The sequence below is a fragment of the Oncorhynchus nerka genome, linkage group LG3 (assembly GCF_034236695.1).
Source record: "Oncorhynchus nerka isolate Pitt River linkage group LG3, Oner_Uvic_2.0, whole genome shotgun sequence".
Lineage (NCBI taxonomy): Eukaryota > Metazoa > Chordata > Actinopteri > Salmoniformes > Salmonidae > Oncorhynchus > Oncorhynchus nerka.
The window spans coordinates 66,123,740-66,144,229 of record NC_088398.1 but is presented as its reverse complement, the minus strand read 5'-3'; the positions used below and the strand labels follow the sequence as shown (position 1 = coordinate 66,144,229).

Genomic DNA, 20,490 nt, shown 5'->3' with positions numbered 1-20,490 from the left:
GTTATAAATAACACTTTCAAGATCAATTGGTCGAAAAGATGTTTAGTTCAATACAGAATCAATTTGTATTTCATTCCAAACCTTGTGTTTAATAGGTTGGGAGGTCTTCAGTTTTTACTGTAATTATATTCCTGAAAGATCACCAGCTAAATTGGCTTGGTTTCATCAAGCTTGTTGCTTTAATTGACCAGAAAACATGTTTCCTGTACAATTGTCCCCCACATAAAGCTATTTTGTGGAATAATTCAGACATACTTGTAAGGAATCAGTCATTGTTCTACCCCAGCTGGCATGAGAGGAATATTCACTTTTTTTGACAACAGGGGTAATATTCTTGAATATGAACAATTTCTAACATTGAATGAGTTTCCAATAACTTTAAGAGAGTTTATTTGTGTGATCAAAGCCATTCCCAGTGGTCTAACTACAGCTTTGGTGATGTTCACAGAGCGTATCCAGAACTCAGTTTGGGAGGCGTGGGCTTACTTGACAAATCTTGTTGTAATAAATACATAACACAAATGTTCCATTCACGGAACCAACTTTAATTAGAGGAACAGTTTTCTGGAACTTGCTTATTCCTAACATTGTTTGGAAAAAACTGTTAATTAATGCCCTACAAATATTGTATACCTAACAAATTGAAGGAAGTGCACTTTAAAATTCTACATAAGCCATATCCATATAATTCTATGTTGTCCAAATTTGTGGCTATTGATGATATCTGCATTTTTTTGTGAAAAAGGTGAAAATCTGACTCACTTGATCTATGAATGTACATTTGTGTTAGAAATTTGTGAAAACCCTGCAGAATACTTATTTACCATTTTGAACACTACCCATGTTTTTGACATGAAGGATATAGTATAATAGTATATTAATATTGCAATGATAACAAGACCATTGAAATGATTGTGATTGTTTTTATTTATTGTTGCCAAAAACTTTATACACAAACAACAATTCCATAATTCCATACCAATATTAAAATGATTTTTGATTGAATTGAATCATCTTGTTAAGACATTATGAATGAATAACACTAAGAATAACGTCTTCCTAAATCATTAATGAGATACAGTGAATACAATTGCACCCAAATTGTATTTATTTATTATTATTAATATATATATATATATATATATATTGTATGTATTTAGTATTTTCATGTTTATACCTGTGTTTAGTTTTGTTAGACGTTTGATGTAGTGATGTAAATGGTTGATCATTTTGTATTATGAATAATAATAATAAATAAAAAATGTTTTTAAATAACCTCCAGGCAGCTCAGCAGATCATTGGGGTTGGCTTGTTTTTCTCGTGCTGTGCTTGAAATTGAAGTGAATTGATTCGAATTCTATACATTCTGAGATTTCATGGGTCTACACGATCTTTCTTGTATAGGTCGTGTTACTACAGTTACTATTACAGGCTACTACAGATGTAGGATCTTAATTCGAGCCAGTTTGCTACAGCAGGGATTTAATCCTGCAAAAAAGGAAATGTGAAATATTATGTGGATTATAATTAATGGACATGTTTGTAGGGGTGAATGAAAATCAAGACTGAAATTTCAAAGCGGAAATTACAATCTTCAGAAGACTATTAAACTTCAAATACACTACAGGTTTAAAATATCCTGTTTTGCAGGAAATTTCTCCTGCAACAGGGTGATTCTACATATGTACAACACGTCATCCTCCTATCACGAGTATAGTGTGTGGGAAAGCCTGCATGTGGATAGGCCATTGGCTGAGAAATCAGTCCGTCTCATGTTGCGAGAGCTCGGCATTTAGCCTTGATACTGTAGACAGCATAACTAATAAACCTGAATTACTAATACAGTGCTTTTGTTGTATTCAACTTTTGAGGCGTTAATGTCAATTAAACCTAGGTTTAAAAAATTATTATTGTCATCTTCAACCTAGAGCGTAACCAGGAAGTGAGTGGGAGCGTGGAGACGAGGGAATCTTTGGTGGGGAGGAGTGAGCTTCTCAGTGAGTGATTCTTGATAAACACTTTCACTTGAAAGTCGCAGCTACAATGTTTTCTTCAAAGTAGTCATGGCCCACGGGAAGTCGCCTTCCAAGACCCGGGGATTATGATATTAGTGCTGTAATGTCTTTGTAAGTAAATCAGTCTTTCATGCTTTATGTTGCCTCTAAAAAGAAAAACCGTAGGATAGGGTCGTGCTCTACTCCGTGTATACACAGGATTCTTTGTAGTGAAATTCACTGCTTGGATCGCTCACGGCTGCAGTAATAATTGTCATATTTTTTGCAACATTCATTCACTGGTAAAATGCAAGGTTTTGGCTATTGCTACGTTTGTGAAGTGGACTATTTTGTGTCACTGCAATCAGTGTTCATGCCAAAGTACCGTAGGCTGCCAAACCACCTGCTTGTCTCTGTTCAGAGAACTGTTTCAAACGTTTACACAGAACTTTGGACCCGAGCCTTGGCATAGAAGTGTGTGTGTGTACGCACATGTGCTTTGTCTTTGTATCTGTGTGTGTGTGGCAATTGTGTCATAGTTATACCATTGTTATTCTCACAATGGTAGGACCTGGATTACGAGTCCAGATTCCAGTTGCTGTTCTCTCTCTCTCTCTCTATGTCTCTCTCTGTGTGTGTACTGTTATTCAGAACACTAATTTATTTCCTGTCTACATGTAATTTTATTCATATCACAAGGTGGCACACTGACATTTTTCAACATGAATGAAGTCCTAGATAGGGAGAGCACTGAAGGCCAAGTAGAGAACCAGTGAAAGTTAAATTACACTCTTTGAGTGACCTGTCCCCATAATGTGTTGGTAATGGTACTATGTAATTAAAGTACATTAAACAAAGGCACTAAAAGGGTTGTGATTGGCAGAAGGTCTTGAGCAGACCACCCCCACCAACCTGGTCTCATAGACTAGACGTAACATAGTAAACTTAAATCCTCAATACCCAAATTAGTATGATATGTTACGTTTGGCATGGTTACGTAAGACAGATGGTTACTTAATGTAAAATGTATGGTTGTTCGAGGTGGGGGGGTTGTTCGAGGTGGATGGCTAGGCGTATAATCCGAACGTCTAGCAACCTAAAGGTTACGAGTTCAAATCTCACACAGACAACTTTAGCATTTCAGCTAATTAGCTACTACTTTTTATCTGCTTTGAAACTACTTAATATGTTAGCTAAACCTAATCTTAACCCTTTAAGCTAACCCTTCCCCTAACCTTAACTCTTTTAGTTAACCCTTACCTAAACCCTTTAACCTAACATATCATACATTTGGCAAATTCATAACACATTTTGCAAATTCGTAACATATAATACGAATTTTAATTTGTAACATATGATACGAAATGGGTAATGGACAAATTAATACTTACTGTTAGGTTCTAATTATAATAGTAAGAACTCAGTTTATTCTTCCCAAAGGATCGAACAGCTGAATCAACGAAAACATATTCACACGAGCACTAGTATTTAACCATTTCTCCTATGCTGAGTCTCCTACACATCTGTACAGCCAATGCATCTCTGTTGCTAGACAGAAACTCTAGTGATATCTGTTCTTCCTCACTTCATCTGACCTGACCTCTGCCCCAAAGTGTTCACTCCACCCCAACTCACAGCTGTCATGGTGACTGGTACCAGACTGTGTCTCTTCTCCTCCCAGAGGATCCCTGATCCCTGGCTAACAATAACATATCCTGACACAATGAAACATTATACATTACCCTCTCTCCCTCAGTGACATGAACAAGTATATTTCCTATTCTCAGAACCCAACGATACCATACAAAATGTAACACATTGAATTTACATACAGAATATTACAAAATGCTCTGAAACCAAGTGTACCCCACTTCAATCTCTGTTTCTCGCACTCACTCACTCACCCACACACACACTGGACACCAACATAATGTCATTAACCTCAGGTTATTACACAATATCAATTACTTGTCATTACATTCCCTAATATATTGCTATTACAGTTTTGTTACAAAGCAATAAAATAATTCTGTGTCAGAGAGTCATCCGTGGTGCAACATATAGGTACTCTCATGCAAAGAGTGAGTTTTTCTCCATCTCTCCAGCTCTTAATTTTGCCTGACATTGGAGCTCTCTGTCCTTCGGACAACAACTATGAGCGAGATTGAGAAGGAAGAGAACTGAATCAGAAGAAAAACATAATCTGGTGAAATTAAAATAAAAACACTTTCTCTACATATATCTTTGACCTTCCCACTGCTGTTGTGTGTTTGTCTGAATTTGACTGTGTGTACATGTGTGTGTTGTTACAAAACCAATAACTAGCCTATTGATTTTTCTTCTCTCCTTATGGCTAGGGGTTGTAGGCCTAGCTACATGGTACAGTTTACATACACCTTAGCCAAATACATTTTAACTCAGTTTTCACAATTCCTGACATTTAATCTGAGTACCATTTCCCTGTCTTAGGTCAGTTAGGATCACCACTTTATTTTAAGAATGTTAAATGTCAGAATAATAGTAGAGATAATTATTTATTTCAGCTTTTATTTCTTTCATCACATTCCCAGTGGGTCAGAAGTCTACATACACAATTAGTATTTGGTAGCATTGCCTTTACATTGTTTAACTTGGGTTAAATGTTTTGGGTAGTCTTCCACAAGCTTCCCACAATAAGTTGGGTGAATTTTGGCCCATACCTCCTGACAGAGCTGGTGTAACTGAGTCAGGTTTGTAGGCCTCCTTGCTCGCACACACTTTTTCAGTACTGGCCAAAAATATTCTATAGGATTGAGGTCAGGGCTTTATGATGGCCACTCCAATACTTTGACTTTGTTGGCCTTAAGCCATTTTGCAACAACTTTGGAAAAATGCTTGGGGTCATTGTCCATTTGGAAGACCCATTTGCGACCAAGCTTTAACTTCCTGACTGATGTCTTGAGATATTGCTTCAATATATCCACATAATTTTCCTCCTTCGTGATGCCATCTATTTTGTGAAGTGCACCAGTCCCTCCTGCAGCAAAGCACCCCCACAACATGATGCTGCCACCCCTGTGTTTCACGGTTATGATGTTGTTCTTCGGCTTGCAAGCCTCCTCCTTTTTCCTCCAAACATAACGAGGGTCATTATGGCCAAACAGTTCTATTTTTGTTTCATCAGAACAGAGGACATTTCTCCAAAAAGTACAATCTTTGTCCCCATGTGCAGTTGCAAACCATAGTCTGGCTTTTTTATAGCGGTTTTGGAGCAGTTGCTTCTTTCTTGCTGAGCGGCCTTTCAGGTTGTGTAGATGTAGGACTCGTTTTACTGTGAATATATAATATTTTGTACCGGTTTTCTCCAGCATCTCCACAAGGTCCTTTGATGTAGTTCTGGGATTGATTTGCATTTTTTTATACTTACGTGCTACCATCAGGCATTTGGAAATTGCTCCCAAGGATGAACCAGACTTGTGGAGGTCCACATTTTTTTTCTGAGGTCTTGGCTGATTTCTTTTGATTTCCCCATGATGTCAAGCAAAGAGGCACTGAGTTTGAAGGTAGGCCTTGAAATACATCCACAGGTACACCTCCTATTGACTCAAATTATGTCTATTAGCCTATCAGAAGCTTCTAAAGCCATGACATCATTTTTAGAATTTTCACAGATGTTTAAAGGCACAGTCAACTAAATGTATGTAAACGTCTGACCCACTGGAATTGTGATACAGTGAATTATAAGTGAAATAATCTGTCTGTAAACAATTGTTGGAAAAATTACTTGTGTCATGTGAAAAATTACTTGTGTCATGTGTAAATAGTGTTTCAATCGGTGACGTCACTTGCTCTGAGACCTTGAAGTAGTGGTTCCCCTTGCTCTGCAAGGGCTGCGGCTTTTGTGGAGCGATGGGTAACGATGCTTCGAGGGTGACTGTTGTTGATGTGTGCAGAGGGTCCCTGGTTCGCGCCCGGGTATGGGCGAGGGGACGGTCTAAAGTTATACTGTTACAGATGCACAAAGTAGATATCCTAACCGACTTGCCAAAACTATAGTTTGTTAACAAGAAATTTGTCAAGTGGATAAAAAACAAGTTTTAATGACTCCAACCTCAGTGTATGTAAACTTCCGACTTCAACTGTATGTAACCTGATTTGATGTGTGCATAAATGTGGGAAGTAAGTGTGTGTGATCACTAGGTGTTGAATGTGTGCCCAGGAGACAGCCACCTTAACTTAGGTCCAGGGCCAGCTCCGTCTTGACCACTTGGTCGGTCAGTCCAAACAGATGTGTTCAGATGGTGACGAAACATAAATATGTACGTAAAGTAAAAATACAAAAAGGCCCAAACTAAAGACCCAATTACAAAGGTATTGTGTGGGACTGGGATTGTGTTGGTTTCAGTAGCTGTCAGCTGTGTATTTTTTGACAGGGTCAGTAGATGGATTAGTTATCTCCAGTTTGATTGATAGTTGATTTCAAATGTTCAGTTTTCTTTAGACATTTAGACGTATTGTCAGTCTGTCTGATTTTGATGTGACTTTCAGTTTATTAAATGATTGGTTTTGTGTAATTGTTAATTTGCCCCATCTAATGTGAAGCTGTGTCCCTGTTCTGCATGCTGCAATTAATAGAAATGCATTCTATAGAACTGACAGAGAAGTGCATGTCTGTTCATTCTATTATTATATATAATTCAGAACATTATGTAACAGACATGTAGGACAGACTCTTTCAAGACAGAAACCCATGAACCACCTGTTTACTGCCTGACCTTCTAAGAAGCAGGAGACAATTTTATTTTCCATCATAGATCTAATGACTGCTATATTTAGATAAACCGACTGACCCTTAAATTTGTAAATAAGATCACACCAAAGCTCTTATAATAGAAATGTTGATCTGTTTTGACCTGATAAGACTGTGATGTTTACCTGAAATTGAATATTTGAAAAAAATGTTTACTTCAATTACTTAAAAATGATATTCCTCTCAAATTGAATAGTCAGTAGTTGGTCTAATTGGAATAGATTGGATAGGATTTATTAGCAGTAGTGTATCAAATCTATTCCATTGTCATTAGTACCATTGCTGAGGGCTCTGTTATAACACCTCCCTCAGGTCAGAATGAGTAAGGAGAACCTCAGCGACTGGCCCCCTTCCCAGACCTCTACAGAGGAGGAAGAGGAGGAGGAAGATGATGGGGAGCCCAAGGTGTGTCAGGTGTGTGGAGATCGGGCTACAGGCTATCACTTCAATGCCATGACATGTGAGGGCTGCAAGGGATTCTTCAGGTAAGTGAAACAGACACACTCAATAATTCAGTGCTGTGTTAGCATAAACAAGGAAGTGAGTGTTTGAGAATGTTTGTGTTTTACAAATCAAGTGGTTAATACATTGTGGCCAATAGGTTCTCACAGGTGAGAGCAGTAGATACATCTCCGGAATTATGTGGAATATAATTAATGGTTGATATAGTTTTCATTTGGGAAATCTAGTCTGACATTTTAAAGTGGAAATTACAAACTTTTAGAGCTCTTTTAAAGCTGCAATATGTACCTTTTTGGGCGACCTGACAAAATTCACATAGAAATGTGAGTTATAGATCTGTCATTCTCATCGAAAGCAAGTCTAAGATGTTGTTAAAATGTTTTGTTTTTGCACATTTACTTTTGGTTTTGTACACCAACTTCAAATAGCTCAAAATACAATATGTTTGGTTATGGAAAATATATTTCACAGCGGTTTAGATGGTACAATGATTCTCTACACTATACCTGCTTGTTTTGTCACATAAACTGAAATTAGGCGTACTACTAGAATTCTAACAACCGAGAAATGGCGGAGCGATTTCTGCAGAGTGCACCTTTAAACCTTCTCTGTGCCTTTGCATTTCCTTGCATTTTCCACATTTGGATCTGTATACTACTCTGACTCACTCCATATATACTCTCTTTGTTGCTGGTTGACATGATTGCTCTTTGTTGCTGGGCAGTGTTGCTTGTTTGAGACTCTCTATGGGCTGGCTATCTGAGCTCTGTATTCTGTATGCTCCAAGTCCTCATTAGCGGTAAATAGGCATGTCTATCAGTGGTATTCATTGGCGATGAAGATAAGCAGACATCAAATTAGCTCATTAAAACACACACACGATCTCTCTCTTATAAACACGCACGCACATGAATTTTCTTAAAAAGCATAGTTAAGATAATAACTGAGTCCATGTAATTGTCACACCCTGATCTGTTTCAGCTGTCTTTGTGCTTGTCTCCACCCTCCTCCAGGTGTCGCTCATCTTCCCCATTATCCCCTGTGTATTTACACCTGTGTTCTCTGTTTGTCTGTTGCCAGTTCATTTTGTAAAATCTACCAGAGTTTGTTCCCCTGCGCCTGTTTTCTAGTCCTTCCCGGTTTTGACTGTTCTGCCTGCCCTGACCCTGAGCCTGCCTGCCTGCCATTCTATACCTTGCCCCACCTCACTGGATTATTGACCCCTGCCTGCCCTGACCCTGAGACTGCCTGCCGTTCTGGACCTTTTGCACCCTCTCTGGATTACTGACCTCTGCCTGCCTTTGATCTGTCGTTTGCCTGGCCCTGTACTAGAAATAAACTGTTGTTTCTTCAACACTGTCTGCATCTAGGTCATACCTGAAACCTGATAGGAATTATGTTTAAATCTGTGGCTGAAACTCACCTCTTCCACATACAGTATAGTATATTTAGTATATTTACAGTATATTTATAGTATGTGTATCATGTGCCTCTGATGTTGTGCCAGGCGTGCCATGAAGCACCCCACTAAGTTCTGCTGCCCGCGGCAGGGTGTCTGTGTCATCACCAAGAACAACCGCCGCCAGTGCCAGGCCTGTCGACTCCACAAATGCCAGTCCATAGGCATGCTGAAAGAGTGTGAGTTCACACACTAACACAAACACACTTACGCCCATACACTGGGTTACCGTTGGCTTTTTAATCTTTCTGTAGTGACATGCAGACCTGGGTTCAAATACGTGTTATTTAAATACTCCTATTCTTTGTATTTGAGTATTTTCAAATAATGCAATGCTGAATCAACTACTTCTACTACAAGTATTTGAACATATTTTCTAATAATTTCCTATAAATAGGCTGCTATTTGAAAATATTTTCTAAGATGTACTTCCAAATACATTATTTCAAATAACCCTAGGACCAATCAGACCAGGGTTCAAATGCATGGAGTATTTCAATATTTGTGTTCAAATACATGCCAATACATTCCAAGTGTATTTCCATATATACTGTGTGTACACAACTTTAGGAACACCTTCCTAATATTTTGTCCTCAGAACAGCGTCAATTTGTCGGGCGTGGACTCTACAAGGTGTCGAAAGCGTTCCATAGGGATCCTGGCCCATGTTGACTCCAATGATTCCCACAGTTGTGGCAAGTTGGCTCTATGTCCATTTGAGGTGGTGGACCAATCTTTATACACACGGGAAACTGTTGAGCTTGAAAAACCCAGCAGCCTTGAAGTTCTTGACAGAAACCGGTGTGCCTGGCATCTACTACCATACCCTGTTCAAAGGCTTTTACATTTTGTGTCTTGCCCAATCACTCTCTGTATGGCATACATACACAATCCATGTCGCAATTGTCAATCCTTTTATAACCTGTCTCCTCCCCTTCATCTACACTGATTTGATGTGGATTTAACAAGTGACATCAATAAGAGATCTGTAACGATCATGGTAGGTGGAAGAAGGAGAGGACCAAGGTGCAGCGTGGTACGTGTTCATGATCTTTTAATACACTGAACACTAGAACAAAAATAACAAACGATACAGTTCTGTCCGGTACAGAGATAGAGACAGAAAACAATCACCCACAACCAAAATGGGAAAACAGGCTACCTAAGTATGGCTCTCAATCAGAGACAACGATAGACAGCTGCCTCTGATTGAGAACCATACCAGGCCAAACACATAGAAAAAGAAAACCTAGACCTACAACATAGAATACCCACCCACATCACACCCTAACAAAACTAAAAATAGAAACATACAAAGCAATCTACGGTCAGGGTGTGACAAGATCATAGCTTTCACCTGGATTCACCTGGTCAGTCTATGTCATGGAAAGAGCAGGTGTTCTTAATGTTTTTTATATACTTAGTATTCCAATATATTAAACTTCTTCTTCGAACTTAAAAATGTAGGTAAAAGTAAGTGAAATAGTATTTGAACCCAGGTCTGCCGTGGTGGCAAAGCGTTTGTCTCTGTTGCCATAGTGATCATGTCAAAAGAGGCTGTGGAGAAGAGGAGGAGTCAGATCAGGAGGAACAGGATGGTTGAACAGCCCCCGGTCCTCTCGCCACAACAGGAAGCTGTCATACAGGAACTGTTCAACGCCCATGAAAAGACCTTCGACATCACCTTTTCCCACTTCCAGTTCAGGGTGTGTGTGTGTGTGTGTGTGTGTGCATTTTTGTTTTGTGTCCTGTGTTGCATATTGGGTGGATGATATCTGATTGAGTTTGTGTCTGTTTCAGCCCATCGACAGAGACCTCAACCCCATGTCTGTGTGGAACCAGACTGCCAGTGGGCAAAGTGTAAAACAGACTAGAAGAATGGATAACTTGTCATCATCTTACTCCACATCCACCTCCACCAGCTTCTCCTCTTCCTCCTGTTCTTTAGAGGATGAGGAGAAGGACAGGAATGATGGAGGGAAGAATACGGTTTTCACCACTCTGCCCGATGTAGCTGACCTTACCACCAACATGGAGGAGAAGAAGGAGGAGGAGAAGGAGAAGAAGGAGGACAGGAGTGATGGGGGGAAGAATACGGTTTTCACCACTCTGCCCCACATAGCTGACCTCACCACCTACATGATCCAAAACATCATCAACTTTGCCAAAGGACTCCCCTCCTTCAGGTGTGTGTGTTTGCATATTTGTGTATGTCCCCCCTTCTCTCTATCGCTCTCTTACCTGTGAGGGTGTGTGTGGGTGTGTCTGACAGGGCCCTGGCCATAGACGACCAGATCTCTCTGTTGAAGGGGGCCATGTTTGAGATGATGCAGATCCGCTTCAACATGATGTTCAATGTCAAGACGGGCATCTGGGAGTGTGGTCCCCTGACGTACTGCATGGACGACGCTGTCCGGGGTGAGTGAACCTTCATACTACATAGCCACACTTACATACATAGCATACATAGCCATGCTGAATACGGAGCGCCAAGTGGTAGAATGTCCTGCATTGAAGGCCCATTATAAACTAGTCACACAGTTCATGGCTGAGAGGGGTGACTTACTGCAGGTTAATTAGCTGTACGGGGCTCACTATGGAACCTCTCTAACTAGAAGGAGGAGAAGAGGTGGATATGGTGGATATGCAGGTACGAGGAGAATAGAGGAGGTGGAGGAGAGGGAGGTGTGTCAGCAGGTTTAGTTATCTCTGGTGGGAGTTGGAGGAGAGGGAGGTGTGTCAGCAGGTTTAGTTATCTCTGGTGGGAGGTGGTGGAGGAGAGGGAGAGGGAGGTGTGTCAGCAGGTTTAGTTATCTCTGGTGGGAGTTGGAGGAGAGGGAGAGGGAGGTGTGTCAGCAGGTTTAGTTATCTCTGGTGGGAGGTGGAGGAGAGGGAGAGGGAGGTGTGTCAGCAGGTTTAGTTATCTCTGGTGGGAGTTGGAGGAGAGGGAGGTGTGTCAGCAGGTTTAGTTATCTCTGGTGGGAGGAGAGGGAGAGGGAGGTGTGTCAGCAGGTTTAGTTATCTCTGGTGGGAGTTAGAGGAGAGGGAGAGGGAGGTGTGTCAGCAGGTTTAGTTATCTCTGGTGGGAGGTGGAGGAGAGGGAGAGGGAGGTGTGTCAGCAGGTTTAGTTATCTCTGGTGGGAGGTGGAGGAGAGGTAGAGGGAGGTGTGTCAGCAGGTTTAGTTATCTCTGGTGGGAGGTGGAGGAGAGGGAGGTGTGTCAGCAGGTTTAGTGATCTCTGGTGGGAGGTGGAGGAGAGGGAGAGGGAGGTGTGTCAGCAGGTTTAGTTATCTCTGGTGGGAGGTGGAGGAGAGGTAGAGGGAGGTGTGTCAGCAGGTTTAGTTATCTCTGGTGGGAGGTGGAGGAGAGGGAGAGGGAGGTGTGTCAGCAGGTTTAGTTATCTCTGGTGGGAGGTGGAGGAGAGGGAGAGGGAGGTGTGTCAGCAGGTCTAGTTACCTCTGGTAGAGGTCGACCGATTATGATTTTTCAACGCCAATATCGATTATTGGAGGACCAAAAAAAGCCGATGCCGATTAATCGCCCGATTTATTTGTATTCTTATTTGTAATAATGACAATTACAACAATACTGAATGAACACTTATTTTAACTTAATACAGTATAATGCATCAATAAAATCAATTTAGCCTCAAATAAATAATGAAACATGTTCAATTTGGTTTAAATAATGCAAAAACAAAGTGTTGGAGAAGAAAGTAAAAGTGCAATATGTGCCATGTAAGAAAGCTAACGTTTAGGTTCCTTGCTCAGAACATGAGAACATATGAAAGCTGGTGGTTCCTATTAACACGAGTCTTCAATATTCAGGAAAGACATTTTAGGTTGTAGTTATTATAGGAATTATAGGACTATTTCTCTCTATACGATTTGTATTTCATTAACCTTTGACTATTGAATGTTCTTATCCTGTTGAAGCTATGGGGGCGCTATTTCATTATTGGATAAAAAAAATGTGCCCGTTTTAAGAGCAATATTTTGTCACAAAAAGATGCTCGACTATGCATATAATTGACAGCTTTGGAAGGAAAACACTCTGACGTTTCCAAAACTGCAAAGATATTATCTGTGAGTGCCACAGAACTGATGCTACAGGCGAAACCAAGATGAAACTTCAAACAGGAAATGAGCAGAATTTTTGAGGCTCTGTTTTCCATTGTCTCCTTATATGGCTGTGAATGTGCCCTGAATGAGCCTACGCTTTCTGCCGTTTGCCCAAGGTGTCTGCAGCATTGTGACGTATTTGTAGGCATATCATTGGAAGATTGGCCATAAGAGACTACATTTACCAGGTGTCCGCCCGGTGTCCTTTTGTCGAAATTGGTGCGTAATCTCCAAGCTGCACGCATTCATCCATGTGATTCAGGGGAGAGAGGAGACTTCCACGAACGATATATCATCGAAGAGATATGTGAAAAACACCTTGAGGATTGATTCTAAACAACGTTTACCATGTTTCAGTCGATATTATGGAGTTAATTTGGGCAAAAAAGTTTGGCGTTTTGATGACTTAATTTTCGTTTTTTTTTGGTAGCCAAACGTGACGCAGAAAACACAGCGATTTCTCCTAAACTAATAATCTTTCAGGAAAAACTGAACATTTTCTATCTGAGAGTCTCCTCATTGAAAACATCCGAAGTTCTTCAAAGGTAAATGATTTTATTTGAATGCTTTTCTGGTTTTTGTGAAAATGTTGCCTGCTGAATGCTAACGCTAAATGCTACGCTAGCTATCAATACTGTTACACAAAAGCTTGTTTTGCTATGGTTGAGAAGCATATTTTGAAAATCTGAGATGACAGTGTTGTTAACAAAAGGCTAAGCTTGAGCATATTGATTTCATTTCATTTGCGATTTTCATGAATAGTTAACGTTGCGTTATGGTAATGGGCTGGAGGCTGTAGTCACGATCCCGGATCCGGGATGGCTCGACGCAATAAGTTGTTCTTATAGGCACTTTAGTATTGCCAGTGTAACAGTATAGCTTCCATCCCTCTCCTCGCTCCTACCTGGGCTCGAAACAGCAACACAACGACAAGAGCCACCATCGAAGCAGCGTTATCCATGCAGAGCAAGGGGAACAACTACTCCAAGTCTTAGAGCGAGTGACGTTTGAAACGCTATTAGCGCGCATCCCGCTAACTAGCTAGCCATTTCACATCGGTTACACCATCCTAATCTCGGGAGTTGATAGACCTGAAGTCATAAACAGCGCAATGCTTGAAGCACTGTGAAGAGCTGCTTGCAAAACGCACGAAAGTGCTGTTTGAATGACTGCCACTAATTTAGCGACTAACCTCTGCCAATAGTTTTGTAGTTGTAAAAAACAATTCTGCGAGCAAGCAGCAGAGAAAAACACAAGCTCTTGTAGACAGGGATTATTCTGACCAATCAGGTGAGGTGTTATCCTTCTTGAACGTGCTTTCACGTTTCACAGGGTTCCGGTCTGGCTAGCCTGTATCTAGTGGTTCTTACGTTGTGTAACAGAGGAATTAGTCTAGCTATCTACTTGTTATTTGGTTGAGACTAACAGTTTAGAAAATAATGATTTGCTCTATGTATATGTGGTGTGTAGTTGGTTGGCTTTGAATGTTAGCAAGCTGAGCTTCTCAAATTGGCTAATGTTAGCTAGCTTGCTAATAATATTTTGAGAAGAACAGGCGAGCTCCCTGTAGAATCAAGACAAGAGGGGTTAGGGAAGGAGATTAGCTAGATGTGCAGTTGCTTCACCTGTTTGAAGCAGTGCCGAGGCGAGATGAGAGCTAACTGCTGCTGTGGTAAAAAGGTGAGATCTCCAGGGCCATTTAAAAATAAATCTGGCCCTGGACACGACCTTTGGCTTTTTTCAGTCCTCAACAAATCTATTTTGTTTATGGAAGTCATAGCTATCATAGTCCTGTTTTATATGCAGCTACAGAAAAACTATTATATATATATCATTATTCCTCCTCCACCAAACTTTACAGTTTGCACCATGCATTCAGGCAGGTAGCGTTCTCCCGGCATACAGTTTGTACCTGTACAGAGTCAATGTACGGGGGCACCAGTTAGTCGGGGGAATTGAGGTAATATGTACATGTAGGTATAGTTAAAGTGACTATGCATAGATGACAAACAGAGCGTAAAAGAGGTTGGCGGGGGGAGGGACACAATTCAAACAGTCCAGGTTGCCAATGTGCGGGGGCACCGGTTAATCGGGGTGATGTATCACACACACACACACACACACACACACACACAAAGTAGTAATGCTCTTTACACATTGTAATCTACATCGTGAGGATATAGTAACTGTAGAAGGAAAATCAAATCGCACTTTTGCCTATAAAGTGAACTACTGTTGGCTAATCCACATTGTGCATTATATCCAGAATATGAATATGTTCATGTGGATCCCAGGATGAACTGTATGTTAATACCAGATGTAATGCTAATGGGGTCAGAGAGACAGACAGTTGCATGACAGAGTTGACATACTTTCTATGAATGCTGCTGTTCGAATCAGAATGTGCCTAAACCCGTTCTTATTACCAACTAGTGTTGTAACTAGATGAAGCTCAAATTGGACTCAGGCATTCACAGCTTCTGCTGTGTCTGCTTTCCGTTGAAGTGGATTCAATCCCAATATCTTGTACTTGAATCAAATTTTTGTCTGTCTACAATTGTTTATCATTAGGCTGACTGGCCCACCCAGGCCACAGTTTACCAGCACTGGTAGTCATTGTTCAATAGAGACTAGTCTCTGAGCTCTACAACTGACGAAGCTACATGGAGCCAGATCGTTACTCACCTGACTAGCAGCCTCATTGCTGCTGCTAATTTATAGCCGTCGCTAATAAAAGCTGGTAATAAGAATATAAGAGCTTTATGTTTTCTTTTCACTAATCCCTAGGGGACCTTAATGAGCCCCTCCCATTTCAACAGGTGTTGCCCATCTGTTTGTTTATGTCTCTGTGGCTGTGTTTACACAGGCAGCCAAATTCTGATATATTGCCCAATTATTTGCAAAATATCTGATCTGATTGGTCAAAAGAACCATTGTTACATTATAGATAGAATGCTGTGATTAGGGCACCAGGCTTTCCTGTTACCGTTGCCATTGATGACCAGCTGGAGGAGCAGCTGTATGATATCTTATGTTTCACAATCTGGAAAAGTGGTGTCCACTTGAAAGGAAATAATTGGCCAATCAGTGACCCCTTGTAACTGTCAGAGTAAGGATACTGTCAGGATAATGTGATGAAGGTTTCTCATGTAATCAAATAAGTAGTGTCAGATAGATAGTAGATATAATCAAGGTAGATGAACAGCCTGGTGAGGTTACACAATGGTCAACTTTCATTTCAGTGTGTGGTGCTGTTATTACTGGATGTTTCTATGGTTCCGTGTAGACTTGTCCTTGACCTAGCTGTTAATGGATGTTGGTATAAAACACTGTTCCCTGTTGTTTTCCCTGTAGGTGAGGGTTATTAGATTTATTTAGTTCCTTTATCACATCACATGACTGTAGACGATCATCATCACCCTGTCTCTCTCTCGTTATCACCCTGTCTCTCTCTCGTCATCACCCTGTCTCTCTCTCGTCATCACCCTGTCTCTCTCTCGTCATCACCCTGTCTGTCATCACCCTGTCTCTCTCTCGTCATCACCCTGTCTCTCTCTCCTCATCACCCTGTCTCTCTCTCGTCATCACCCTGTCTCTCTCTCGTCATCACCCTGTCTCTCTCTCCTCATCACCCTGTCTCTCTCTCGTCATCACCCTGTCTCTCTCTCGTCATCACCCTGTCTCTCTCTCCTCATCACCCTGTCTCTCTCCTCATCACCCTGTCTCTCTCGTCTCTCCCTTTTACCCCATCCCCCACACTTTTCTCTATCTCCTTAGACACAACACCCTCTCAATTCTCTATACCGCATCTCTCTCCTCTATCTTCCCTCTCCCCTCTCTCACCCTCCTCACTCCCACCCATTCCCATATCTTCCTCTCTTTTCCCTCCCTCCCTCCCTCCCTCCCTCCCTCTCTCTCTCTCTCTTTTTACTCCCTCCCCTCATCCCCCTATCTCTGTTGTAGCTGGGTTTCAGCGCCACCTGTTGGACCCTCTGATGCGGTTCCACTACACCCTGAGGAACCTACAGCTGCAGGAGGTGGAGTATGTTCTCATGCAGGCCATCTCCCTCTTCTCTCCAGGTAACATTAAGCCACACACACACAGACTCCATACCACGCTCTGACTTTGCTTCATTCTTCCTGCTTTCAATACATTTAAAGGCCCAGTGGTGTCAAAACGTGATATTCATGTGTTTTATATTTCCACACTATGAGATTGGAATAATAATGTGAAATTGTGAAAATGATAATGCCCTTATAGTGTAAGAGCTGTTTGAAGATGTTCAGCTGGTTTTGGTGGGATGGAGTTTTGGCCTGCCTGGTAACATCACCAGGCAATACATTTGTTAATAGACCAATAAGAAAGAGCTTCAAACCTTTCTGCCAATAACAGTTCGTTTTCAGTTTTCCCTTCCCCACTCAGACCACTCCCAGACAGTCCTAGCAAAAGTACTGCTTGATAAATGTCTCTTTACCCAGAAGCTATTTTTGTTTCTTTTTGACCATTCATTTCAAAACAATTACAGTATGGTCCTTAATTGTTACCAATAAATTATTTGATATTGAGATAAAAACAGCTACATTAGACCTTGAAATATATCTGCACTTCTGAAGAAAGACTGTTGAAATTAGTGTTAAATGACTTCGTGAGACAGTGGTAGTTGGCTCCCCAAATGCTTATGTGGTTGAAAATGTTGAGTCCTGATTGGCAGATCGTCCGGGTGTGATCAATCATGGTGTGATTGATAGTCTGCAGGAGAAGCTGGCTATTGCGCTGAAGGTCCACATCGACTCCAAGAGGGCCAAGCCTGAGAAACAGTGAGTCTGTCTAAATATTGAATTTCATTGTCGTAAGGCATGACGTTGGATAATGTGCCTAGGAATACTGTCTTCATAGTGACCTCTTTGGCCCTAAATCACCTGTCTCTCTTGTCCCCCTGTCCCTGTCCTCCCTGTCCCCCCAGCCTGCTGTACCCTAAGATTCTGGCGTGTCTGACGGAGATGAGGACTATGAATGAGGAGTATACCAAACAGGTTCTGCAGATTCAGGACATCCAGCCAGGCAACTCATTTGACCCACTCATCCTGGAGGTGGTCAGCAAGGACCCCTGAGACAGACACACCAAGACAGGCAGCAGCAGGGATGCCTAAATCACTTTCCGTCAGGTTTCAACAAGGACATCTAGGGAGAATCTCAATGACATGCTCCTTGTGTCCTCTCTCCTCGACTCCTTCTCAAAACCCATTGGATGAAAGAGCCAGAGGTCCCTCCCTTCCGACCTTCTCTTCCTATGGGTTTTGAGAAGGAGGCGAGAAGAAAGGACGCAAGGAGTATGTAATTGAGAAAAGGACCTAAATCACTTTCAGACAGGTTAATCCACTTTCCTCAGCCCGATATACAGAACGGATGCCTAAATAATTGTGACAGGCTTCAACAGAGACATGTAAAACTGCCTATGGGGTGATTGAATCATTTTCCCTCTCAAAATATATCAAAATATATCAAAAGAGCTATACGTAGTTTTTTAATGTGTGCTTGCTTGTATGTTTTTTTCTTTCATCATTCAATTATGCATATTGCCAACGCAAAATGATTGTCAGAGACTCAGACAATTGTTTTTAAAGCACTAATGCAAAATGATCTTATACAGGACTGAACGAGGGGATGTCCCCTATGGTTCTACAGAGGTTTAAGGAGTGATTTTGTTTTCTGTGAAAAACACTCTTTGGCTGATGTATTTCCTAAAGCTGGTCAAGTGCCTCCTTAAGTGTGAGACAAAATAAATCTTGTACATATCAATTTATCCTCATCACAGACATGTCACAGGTGAAAAGAACAGTACAATCAGAATCTACATGTGATATACATCATCTTATATGTATTGTTAACGTTACAAATGATGCAGGTACCTGTATTCTGTGTTTTAGTGTATTTGTGTTTTTGCCTTGTTACGTGAATGTTTGCTTGTTTTTTTTCTAGACATGTACAGGCGTGTGTTTGGCTGTGTGAGCGTTGGGTCGTGGTTGTCGTTGGTGTTTTCTGCCTTAAATATTTATCTTTCTGTGTGCTGTAACACTAGTAGACACACAGGACCTCCATGGCTAGAACTTTATGACCTTTGAACTTTGTTTTGACCTACTAGTCCTACCTCCCATGAGCTCAGGTCTACAATTCCTTAGGCTTTCCTCCTTCTATTAGTGTACGGCCACACAAAGATTTGGTGTCTGAAATGTATGGATTGAGACAATAGTTTTTCAATGGACGTCATCAGATAATGCAGCCTGGTCTCGTAGACTAGATGTAACATATTAAATACGGGACACTCAAATGAGTATGATAGATTACATTTGGTATGGTTGCATAAGACAGATGGATACTTCAGGCAAAAACAAAAGGTTGAGAGTTCGAATCTCATCACGGACAATTTTAGCTAATTATCAACCTTTCAACTACTTACTACTTTTTAGCTACTATGCAACTACTTAGCATGTTAGCTAACCCTTCCCCTATCCCTAATCTTAACCCTTCCCCTAACCCTTTAACCTAACTCATAAACTTAACCTTAACCCTAACACCTAGTCTAGCTAATATTAGCCAGCTAGCTAACGTTAGCCATCTACCTAGAATTCGTAACATATTGTACAGCATGCAAATCCGCAGCACATTGTACGTTTTTCTAATTTGTAACATATTATACGAAATGGGTGATGGACAACCACAAATGAATACATATCATACTAAATGGAGAGTCTCAGATTTATGTACAGAATAATAAGAAATACTTTGCAACCAGGTTGGATAATGGATGATAATCTGTAAAAAAAACACTCATCTACGCACCTGCTGTCTCTAACTCTGAATGATCGGCCTTGCATGTGTATGTAACTCATCCAGAAAACAGTTGAGTAGAATGGTGAATGCATTTGCATTTTCATGTCTCAACTGAAAATCTCACTTTTTAAAAGTTCATATTCTGTTAACTCATGTGTCATACCCAAATAATGTTGTTGACTCATCCTATACAAAGCATAAATTGGAGAGAAACACTTCAAACGACCCACCTCAAACTTGTATCTCAAACAGTGTTTGTTTGAGGTGGTCCTATGTGTCTCAGTCAATAGAGTATGGTGTTTACAAGGGTTGTGGGTTTGATTCCCGCTGGGGCCACCCATATGTAAAATGTATGCACGCATGACGTAAGTCGCTTTCGATTAAAATGTCTGCTGAAATGTTATATTATCAGCAGTCTACTCACATGCACTTTCTGAATGACCGGTATACGCCCACTCCATTCCAACACAGAAAATATGCTTTTTAACGTAAGTAATTACCATTTTTGGGAAAGAAAACTATTTCACTCATTGTAATTAATTATAGGTCATATTTCATAGAAATCTGGAAACACTGGACAGTTATTTTAAGCTCTTTTGTATGTTAAAATAAAAGTTATACATTTAAATTATGGCTGAAGTGCTCTCTTCTATCAAACCCTCAGATCAAGAGGAATCTAAGTTTGACTATAACAGAACCATGTAGAACAGGGCTGGGCAACATACGGCCCATGGGCCGGAGACCATTCAGTCTGTCCCACAGGAGGTTTGAGTCATTTGGAATATTAGTATTTTGGGTAAAAAAAACACTCCAGGCTACTCTGGAACACCTAA

The 20,490-nt window shown here is 40.9% G+C and overlaps 1 protein-coding gene across 3 annotated transcripts; it reads left to right on the top strand.

Annotated features, from left to right (window-relative positions):
- The first annotated feature begins 1,777 nt into the window (after window positions 1–1,777).
- Window positions 1,778–20,285, top strand: nr1i2 (nuclear receptor subfamily 1, group I, member 2). 3 transcript variants are annotated; one of them, XM_029644234.2, is made up of 9 exons: window positions 1,778–1,997; window positions 7,096–7,268; window positions 8,753–8,883; window positions 10,244–10,410; window positions 10,505–10,890; window positions 10,977–11,122; window positions 16,789–16,905; window positions 17,538–17,643; window positions 17,790–20,285. In XM_029644234.2, exons 2-9 carry the CDS (start codon window positions 7,102–7,104, stop codon window positions 17,935–17,937), a joined length of 1,368 nt encoding a protein of 455 aa, XP_029500094.1. In that variant the 5' UTR covers window positions 1,778–1,997; window positions 7,096–7,101; the 3' UTR covers window positions 17,938–20,285. The 3 variants fall into 3 exon arrangements, with proteins under 3 accessions (XP_029500094.1, XP_029500093.1, XP_029500095.1); XM_029644233.2 differs by having other exon boundaries at window positions 1,778–2,126; XM_029644235.2 differs by having other exon boundaries at window positions 1,778–2,126; window positions 17,575–17,643; window positions 17,790–17,878.
- The last annotated feature ends 205 nt before the right edge of the window (window positions 20,286–20,490 follow it).

Excerpts from the sequence above, each read along its gene's own strand:
- nr1i2 (XM_029644234.2), top strand. The coding sequence starts at position 7,102 with ATGAGTAAGGAGAACCTCAGCGACTGGCCCCCTTCCCAGACCTCTACA. Across the intron at positions 8,884-10,243 it reads CATAGGCATGCTGAAAGAGT|TGATCATGTCAAAAGAGGCT; the intron begins GTGAGTTCACAC and ends CTGTTGCCATAG. Across the intron at positions 10,891-10,976 it reads AAAGGACTCCCCTCCTTCAG|GGCCCTGGCCATAGACGACC; the intron begins GTGTGTGTGTTT and ends TGTGTCTGACAG.